Below are 9,590 nucleotides of genomic sequence, written 5' to 3' on the forward strand. Positions count from 1 at the left end.
AGACCCCAGGCTATGTCGAGACCCTGTGTCCAAACAAACAAGCAAGCAACCAAAACAAGCATAAGGAAGGTAGTTGCTTGAGTATGTCACAATTACTTGGGAAGCTGAGGCAGGAGTTCAAGACCGCCCGGGCAATAATGATGAATAATCCCATTCTTCACCCCTCAAGAAAGCATGCTGCAGGATATGCAGACGGTACCTCCCACTCTACAGAAGGGCCTCCAGGGATACTGAGGGACGGCTGGGATTTGAATGCTGAACTTGTTGTGGTTTACGGGTGAAGCCAACAGGACAAGGAGACGTGTTTGTGAGCAAAGGAGATGCTCTAAGTGTCCACTGTTCCCTGCCACCATATCTGTAGAAGATGCTGTCAGTGTATGCTGGGCAGAGGACTCCTGTAGTCTCTTGGTGTACGGGAGCTCAGTAGGACCAAGCACACTCTGTGCATGATGTCCACGTTACGAGGTGGGTGGCACACAGCCCAGGAAGCCAGACTTCCCATCTGGACCAGGTACCAAAGAGCTGAGGTAAAGATGGCTGAGGGCAAAGCAGGGCATGACAGCACGAGTTGATCTCCACCACTCAGAAGGCAGACAGGAGGACTGCTGCAGGTCTGAGGTTAGCCTGCACTACACAGCAGGATTCTGTCTCAAACAAAACCAAACTGAAAAGCCCAAACAGCTGAGTTTAATCTGTTCAGCTTATCCGCTGTTCAGGCACAGATGAGCTATGAATGATGAACTGTTTAATTTTGACGAGGTGCACTAAGTGTTCTTGTTTGTGTTTCAAACTGGCACTGCACAATACAAAGGCAAACAGTAAAATTCATGCTAGTGATCTGAATCGTTGGGTTGGGAAGAAAAGGCATTAAAGAGAAGGCTTGAGGCTGAATGCTAGTTCAGGGGTGACACGTGTACATCCTGTGCAAGAACCTGGGTTCATTTTCCAGGAATCCATTTCCTCAGAAAATAGAAACCAGGAAAAGTTTCAGCCTGCCCTGGTTCTTTCCCCTGCCACTTGAACAAGAGATTCTGTATTTTCAGTCTGCACTCCCTCACAAAAAAGGAACTTGGGCCACCTGGAGGGTTCCAAACAGAGCAATGATACAACCCAGTACCTTTCCTTTGTCTCTTTTTCTTTTTTTGAAACAGACCCATGTATTCCAGGCTGGCTTTGACCTTCTCCTAGCGGAGGGTGACCTTGGATTCTTAACCCTCTTGTCTCACTCCACCTCCTGAGCGCTGGATGCAGCTGTGTGCCGCATGCCCTTTTATTCATTTTTAAAATATTTTTTGTTTGATTGGTTTTTGCTGTTTTTTGAGACAGGGTTTCTCTGTGTAGCCTTGGCTGACCTGGAACTTACTCTATACACCAGGCCGGCCTCAAACTCAGAGATCCGACTGCCTCTGCCTCCCTGAGTGCTGGGATTAAAGGCATGTGCTACCTGGTCACATGCCCTTCTAAGACAGAATGCTTTCAGAGGATGCTTTTGGTTGCAGTGCTGGGAAGAGACTTGATGACAAAAACAGGTGGGTGAGCTAGGAAGCCACTGCAATCAGCATGGCAAGGAAGAGGCACTGCGGTCAGATGAGGCCACACTAGGGATCTAACTTGAATGCAGAACTGACAAAATCTGCTGATGAAGAACGTAAGAGAAAAATAGGAATGAAGGATGATGACAAGGCTTTTAAGTCCAAACAAGAAAGAGAAAACTGTCATTCAAGAGTTGGGACCATTGTGAAAATAGCAGGTCATGAGGTCAGAGTTACTATTTTTCAAATCTGAGGTGCTGGGGAGTAAACCCAAGTTAAGACAGCCAAGAGACATGAGTTGGGGAAGTACGCAGGAGCTTGGGGACAGGCCTGGAATCTGCAAGATACCTCGACTCTGCATGCCAGGCTCTACCACTGAGCTCCACCCTGGTCTCCTGCCAGTGCACTCTCCCTAAGCCAGGGTAACTAGAGAACAGGCCTGAGGCTTGCAGTCCAGTGTACGTCAGTGTTTAGAAGTTGGGTGGATGGGGAAATCAGTGAGAAGATTAAACAACAGCCAGGAAGCTGGGAGCAGACAAGCTGCAAGTCCAAGAGGAAACATTTTAAGGAGGTGAAAGTTATAACCCATGACAAATGCTGTAGGACAAATGTCCTGTGAAGACTGTGAACTAACCTATGTTTAGCAATACGGAGGTCACTGCCAGGCCATGGCAGTTGTGGTCTAGTAGGGAGAGTGGTCCTGTCTGCAGCATGTTCAGGTGAGAACAGGGAGAGGAGCTGGGCACAGGGGTGGCAGGACTGATAACCTGTGTCTGGGGTAGCATTGGGGTGCTCTGCACTGCATACTGAGGCGCATCAACCTCTATGAAGACACAAAACTAGACCTCGTCTTCTGCTGTGTCTGGGTTAAGTGGGGGTTTGACACTCTCTTTCTATTGCCATGTCAGCTACTTCTGAGTCTGGCCCTAGAAGCCTCCTGGGAGCTCCCCGATGTTCTTGCTCCTTTAGCTGCAGGCAGCTGCAGGTAAGTCTTAAGGAATAATGTTAGAAGCTGCCTGACAACCATAAGCAAGCACTGAGCAGGCTCAGCTGGTGAAGCCTGCTTTCCTGAAGAACTTAAGCATGCACTAGGGAGGGGTGGACTGGGAGAAGAGGGGGGGTACCCTTCAGTTGTAAGTAAATAAACTGAAATAAAATAAAAGTTAATAAAAAAAGAAGCATGCAGTAGGAGTCTCCACATGGGGCGCTCAGATCTACCCAGCTGAGGCAGCCCCTATCTTGGGCGTAGAGTCTCAGCTGACTGGCCCAGAAATGGGTATGTGTCAATCACATTGCTTCTCCCAAGACTCCATGATTGGAACTGGCTGGGTCACCTGGCTGAGGGTGTGGTTCTGTGTATACTCTGAAGCATAAGCCTATGTGTTGAAGGGAAGAAAAGGGAAAGACCTAAAGAAACCTGGAGGGCTGGGGAGAGGCAAGGGAAAGGATGCCAGGCTTGTGTGTGTGTGTGTGTGAGTTTGGAGGGGGTAGGTATATTGAGCAACAACAGTAGGCCTTGAACACATAATTCTGCTTTGGCACCCTGAGTGCTGGAATGGCAGACATCTGCCATTGTGCCTGGCTGGATTTTTAATTACAGAGCCATGTTCAAAGACTAAGGACAAAGTTCTGTCTTCTTTTCCTTACATCCATCACCTTTCTGGCACATTCTTTTTGTTTTTTGTTTTTCGAGACAGGGTTTCTAGGATGTCCTGGAACTTACTCAGTTGACCAGGCTTGCCTCAAACTTATAGAGATTCAATCATTTTTACTTTGCTGAAGCCATTCTTAAAAACAAAAACAAAAAAATAAACATTTTCCTTCTTATTGAGACAAGGTCTCATGTAGCTGGAACTTTCTAGATAACTGGGAATGATCCTGAACTTTTTCCCCCTAAAATTAAATGTATTCATTTTATTTTATGTGTGAGTGTTTTGCCTGTGTGTGTGTGCCTACGCACCACACGTGTGCCTGGTGCTCTTGGAGGTCAGAAGATGGCATTAGATCCGCTGGGACTGCAGTTATGAATGATTGTGACCCACCATGTGGGTTTGGGGACTCAAACCCAGGTTCTCTGTAAGAAAAGCAAGTGCTGTCAGCTGCAGAGCCCTTTGATCCTAAACTCTTGACCCTCCTGTCTCTCTTCTAAGAGCTGGGATTACAGGTATGCACCACCACACCCAGCTTTTCAACATGCCGGAGATGGCGGCCAGGGCCTCATGCATTCTAGACCAGCACTCTTACCAAGTGGTTCACATCCTCAAAATGTTCCTGCCTGTCACTAAATGAATTAATGAAATGAATCTTCCTGGACAGATAACCTTTAGAACAGTAATGCACATTTAGGACTCTGTCCTAAAGAAACAGCACGTCGTTGGTCAAGTGAACAAAGAGGCAGTTCACTGCAGGTGCAGGGGATATAGCTTGGCGGCAGAGTGCTTGCCCAACATGCACGAGGCTCTGGGTTCAACCACAGCACTGAAGGAAAAGTAAATGAAAACCTTCACTGCAGAGTTACAGGTCACAATGAACACGACAATCAAGGTGCCAATCAATGTGGGACTGGCTATTTATCTCCTCATTAAATAGATGCTTATGTTGAGCACTCGCTGTGGACAGGGCAGTGTACTGGGCACTGAGGGCCCAACAGTAAATAAAACAAGAAAAGTGTCCGCTTCCATGGAACTCTCAGTGTGCACTGGGTAACACTCCCATGAATACTCAGCTTCCAACAGGAAACTCAGTTGAGCCTAGCCCCGACAATGAGCACAGGGTCCTGGGAGGAGAGGATTTGTTTCAAGGACAGAAAGAAAGTCACTGTGGCTGCAGGAGGAGAATGGGAGACGAGGTGGGAATGCAGGATTTGGGAGGAGCAGGAAAGTGAAGGGCCCCAGAAAGGACAGGACTTGGGGCAATTCGTGCTATCAAATGACTTAGGTCAGTCAGTCAGTCAGTCGGTCAGTCAGTCAGTATGTAGAGATTTAAAGAACTGTGCTTCAGGCCACATGAAAGTAAAGTTTGTTAAGTAGGGATATTCTTTTGTTGTTGTTTTACTTTTTTGTTTTTCAAGACAGGGCGTAGCCTGCTGTACTGGCCCTGCTTTATAGACCAGGCTGGCCTCAAACTCACAGAGATGCACCTGCCTCCACACCTCCCTGAGTGCTGGGATTACAGGCGTGTGCTGGTTGCCCTTGTGATTTCTTTTCTTTTTCTTTTTTTTTTCCATGTAGCCTTGGTTGTCCTGGACCCCCTTTGTAGACCAGGCTGGCCTGGAACTCACAGAAATCTGCCTGCCTCTGCCTCCCTGAGTGCTGGGAGTGGGCTACCATACCAGCTTGCCCTTGTGTTTTCAAGATGCTCATCTAGTGTGTGTATGTACAAGTGAATCATTTTTTCCTTCCACGAAAGCACATCTGTGAGTGTAAGAGTGACACTGTTCCTGCTTCCTGTTGTCACCCTGTGCCCGGCACATGGAAGGGACTTGAGAAACGCTTGCTGCACAAGGAAGTGAAGGACAGAACCTTGGTAGGCACTGCCCACCCACCGAAGTTCCAGGAGGAGGGAAGAACTGGGGGCGTAGCAGCTCTCCGGGGTGAACGGTGAGAGAAGTGTGGGCTGTAAAGTGAGGCTGGGCTCACTGCTTTGCTGTCGGACTCACCCGTACAAAGGACTGCTTCTCTCCACAAGCCTTGCATGTCCATTTGGGACTCTTTTTCACCTGCAACAACATTTCAGAAATGAAGAGTTTAGACAACTGTGTTCAGCAAGGTGGAACTGAATGAGAAATAATTTAACTATAACCCCAGCCCTGAAGGGAGCATTTTAGGTGAGGAAGGAATGTACTATTTAATAGGTGGGTGCTGGGAAAACTGGTCATTTGTATGAAACAAACATGTATCTGCCACCCAAGAGTCCAAAAAAGGAGAGAAATGGAGGGGCTAGAGAAATGTTTCAGTGGGTACGAGTACTTGCTGAGGTCAGATCTTAGCACCAATGTGAAAAACTGAACACAGCCCTGTCAGCCTGTATTTCTAGGACCACTGAAGGTAGAAACAGGATCAATATGGATTGCTGGCTGAGAGCCTAGCTCCAGGGTCTCAGTGAAGAGACCATTTCAGAGAAATAAGGTGGAATGACAGAGCAGAACTTAAATTCCCTTCTGGTTTCCATGTGTGTATTGCACACAAGCACCCATATAACACACACACAAACACCACACACAAATTCTAGGGCTGGAGCTATGTCTCAGTGGCAGCTAGCATGATCAGGGCCCTAGATTTAATCTCTAGCAATGGAAAAAAATTCCGTGACAAGGCTGAAGAGATGGTTCAATGGTTAAGAGAATTGGCTGCTCTTCCAAAGGACCTGAGTTTAGTTCCTAGCACCCATGCGGCGGCTTACAACTGTCTGTAACTCCAACTCTAGAAGATCCAACACCCTCTTCTGGCTTCTGTGGACACCAGATTGGACATGATGCAGACATACATGCAGGCAATAATTCATACATATAAAATAAAATATTTTTTAATATAAAGATGCCAAAGTTGCTTAAAGAAATGTAAAAGAAATGTAATGCTATGCTTAACGACACCAAGAAATGGGGGGGGGGGGGGAGGGCGTGCCTTTAATCCCAGTACTCAGGGAGTCAGAAGCAGGCAGATCTCTGTGAGTTCGAGGCCAGCATGGTCTACAATGTGAGTCCAGGACAGCCAAGGCTACACAGAGAAACCCTGTCTCAAAAAAAAAAAAAAAAAAAAAAAAAAAAAAGAAAAAGAAAAAGAAAGAGAAAAAAATACTAATAGATCTGGGCTGATTCATAAAGCTTCTGTGACTGGCATGGAGTCATAGATGTGTAATCCAAGTTCTTAGGAAGCTGAGGTAGGGGGATTAAGTCTTGGAGGTCAATCTAAGGTAAATACTGAAATTATGCCTTTAAGACACCACTAAGAGGACTAGAGAGATGGCTCAGAGGTTAAGAGCACTGACTGTTCTTCCAAAGGTCTTGAGTTCAACTTCCAGCAACTACATGGTGGCTCATAACCATTTAGAATGAGATCTAGTGCCCTCTTCTGGCCTGCAGGCACATACGCAGGCAGAATACTGTATAAATAATAAATCTTTAAAGATAAATAAAATAAAACACCATCAAAACCAAACCTCATCCCACTCCTTAAAACAACAACAAAACCACTACCACCAAGATTACGATTGGGACTGGGGATATGGCTCAGGAGTAGAGAATTTGCCCAATAAAGCTGAGGCAGAAGGATATGGAGCCTAGAGCCAGTTTGAGATACGAAACAAAGCCTCTCAAACAAAAACCAACTACTCTCCATTAACCAGGCGTCGGTAGTGCAGGCTGTAATGAGCAGAGTGCTGACTATTCCCACACAGATAAAAAACAGAGGCACCAAGTGACACCTGGGCCCACCCAGGGATATATCAAAAGGGCATCCAAACTGCTTGTAGAGTATTCAGGTTGGCCCTGTTTGTTTTGAGATGGGGTCTCCAGTATTCCTGATTGGCCTCAAAGTCACGAAGCCCTCCTACCTTCAAGCATGCATTGATCGCCTAATGTTAAGGGGCTCTTAGGCTGTGCGAACGCTAGGCAAGCACCCCACCTATGGGGCAACATCCCGACCATAGGCCTTTAAAAATTGTCCACTCAGCCAGGCGGTGGTGGTGCCACCTTGGGAGGCAGGCAAATCTCTGAGTTCGAGGCCAGCCTGGTCTACAGGAGTTCCTGGACTGGCAAGGGATACATAGGGAAACCCTGCCTTGAAAAAAAAAAAAAACTACACCCAAACCGTCCACTCACTATAATTAAACTGAGAAGAGCCACAGGGTGTGATGGGCTAGGTTCTGCATAGAGGACGCTACTCCTCAACCTGGGTTCCAGACCACACTGCTAGAATTCCTCTGGAAGCCAGCCGCCTCAGTACAAGCAATTACTGAGGTTTCTACGACGACCACGCAAAAAACGATACACACGGGTAGGGCGGTAGCTCGGTGGGAGAGCGCGCCCACACCCCTGAGCAGGACCCTCAGCAACAACAGATAAACACAAGCAGAACGGCCAGAGGCACTTCGTGAAGTGACAGCAAGGAAGCACAGCCCTCAGCCTCGTCGCTGTCACTTCCCATGGCCAAACGAGACGCGGCCCGCCCTATCTCCCCCACCATCCTGTGAAGAAAGAGGGTGAGGCAGACGCCCACCCCACCTGATGCGCCTGAAAGAGGTGGCAGCTGCAGCACCGCAGAACCCGAGACTGCTGAGCCGGCGCCATACAGGCCTCGGTGTCCCGCCGTGCGCTTGCGCTCCGTGTTTCCGATCAGGCTCCGCCCCCTACGACGGTTCCGGCCCCTCTAGCCCCAGCACCGTCTCACATGCCCTTGTCTCTCAACTCTTCTCAGACCGCGTTGGCGCCGCCCTTGCACGCTCTTGAGCCGCTCTAGCCCACCGCTCATCTCGGTGGTCACCGAGCTCCCAATCGAGCAACGGAAAGGAAGCTGCTGTTTGTGTTGTTTCTGTGTCTAGTTCCTCGCTTTGGCCCTCAGACTCCAAACAGTGACTGTTTTTTTTTTTTTTCCTAAACCAGTCTTTCTGATTGAGCCTTCAGCTGCAACCCGCCTCCTTTGCCTACATCCTTCTTTGCTCCTAGGAGATAGATGAGGCCCGGGAGCTGTGGTTGGAATTTGTAGAACATTTGGGCAGGGATGGATTGTTATATTAGTCTTTGAGCCAGAGTCCGAAGTTGTCAGAGAAAAGATAATTCTGCAAACACAGACACTTGCTAGGTCCAGCTGAGAACAAAAACCACCCTATGCTGTAGTCCCTGGACAAGGTTCTACTATGGATGACAGAGGAATAAGTCATGCATTTGTCTAAATCCCTAAAACTCACCAGACAGCCAGGACTGCTATGCATGCCAGACATTATAAACTATCTTGCTTTTGTTTTGTTTTTAAATTAAAGCTGGCGTTTGACTGTAATCTCAGCGCGTTCGAGGCAGAGGCAGGAAGAAGACAAGTTAAAGGTCATCTTCCGGTACAGAGTTTGAGGCCAGTCTAGGATACATATGAAACATTCAACCTTGTAGGAAAATGGATGGATCCGGAAAGTATATTAAGTGAGGTGACCCAGCTTCACAAAAGACAGACTGAAAAGAAAGAAGAAAATCCCTGCATGTTCTCCCACATACATCAATATATGTGGCTATATGTAAATATAAGCAAAACAGGTGTAATTGTTGAGTATAGTCTAATATTTGGAAAGGAGACTAAGTAATTTTAGGTGATGGTGCAGGATAGAATGCTGGTGAAAGGGCATGAGTCGTGAAAGAGGACATAAAGCCGTTTCCCCCTAGTTTCAACTCGTGTGTGTGTGTGTGTGTGTATTTATTTATTTATTTGTGTAAGTATGTGAATTTAACTGAGTACTAAAGCATCAATAACCATTTTTGCATTCCAAAAATTTTCTACATGTGTCCTTTCTTTGAGGCAATGACTGTGAAGCTGGGCTTTGTCTTTGATTCCATTGCCCATTCCTGCTGTAGGAACTAGACATGACTAGCAAATAATTTGTCCTACTGACCCACCTAGATATTGATTTTTGTTCTGTGGGGAGAGGTTTCATAATGTGGACTTTCCCCTTCATTCTTTTGTTTAATGCTATATCATTATAGCATTATAGGAGTAGAATGCGGTGGGGCACCCCTTTAATCCCAGCTCTTGGGTAGGCAGATGCAGGCAAATCTCAGTGAGTTTGAGGTCAGCCTGGTCTACAGAGTGAGTTCCAGGACAGGCAAGTCTACATAGAGAAACTCTGTCTCTAAAACCAAGCCAAACCAAACAGACAAAACAAAAACAGCAACAACAAAACTGTATCAGGTCATTCTAGGCCTGGAGAAATAAGCTTAGCAGTTTAGAGTACTTGCTGCTGCTCTTGCAAAGGACTGGATTTTGGTTCCCAGCACCCATGTCCAGCCCCTTATAAACACTCTTGGCTTCAGCTCCAGGGAATTTGACACCCTTTTCTGGCCTCTTTGGGCACCCCACC

At 47.1% G+C, this 9,590-nt stretch overlaps 1 protein-coding gene across 1 annotated transcript in view; it reads right to left on the reverse strand.

Annotated features, from left to right (window-relative positions):
- Mrnip (MRN complex interacting protein) overlaps positions 1-7,887 on the reverse strand; it is a 28,926-nt gene extending 21,039 nt beyond the window's left edge. Inside the window, exons 1-2 of the mRNA XM_055597200.1 lie at positions 7,753-7,887; positions 5,191-5,250 (exon numbers count right to left, since the gene is read on the reverse strand). Coding sequence (XP_055453175.1) covers positions 5,191-5,250; positions 7,753-7,818 — 126 coding nt within the window. The 5' untranslated portion in view covers positions 7,819-7,887. The remainder of the gene's footprint in view (positions 1-5,190; positions 5,251-7,752) is intronic.
- Between the last annotated feature and the right edge of the window lie 1,703 nt (positions 7,888-9,590).

Source organism: Psammomys obesus, unplaced genomic scaffold, assembly GCF_907164565.1.
Source record: "Psammomys obesus unplaced genomic scaffold, mPsaObe1.curated_primary_1811, whole genome shotgun sequence".
Taxonomy (NCBI): domain Eukaryota; kingdom Metazoa; phylum Chordata; class Mammalia; order Rodentia; family Muridae; genus Psammomys; species Psammomys obesus.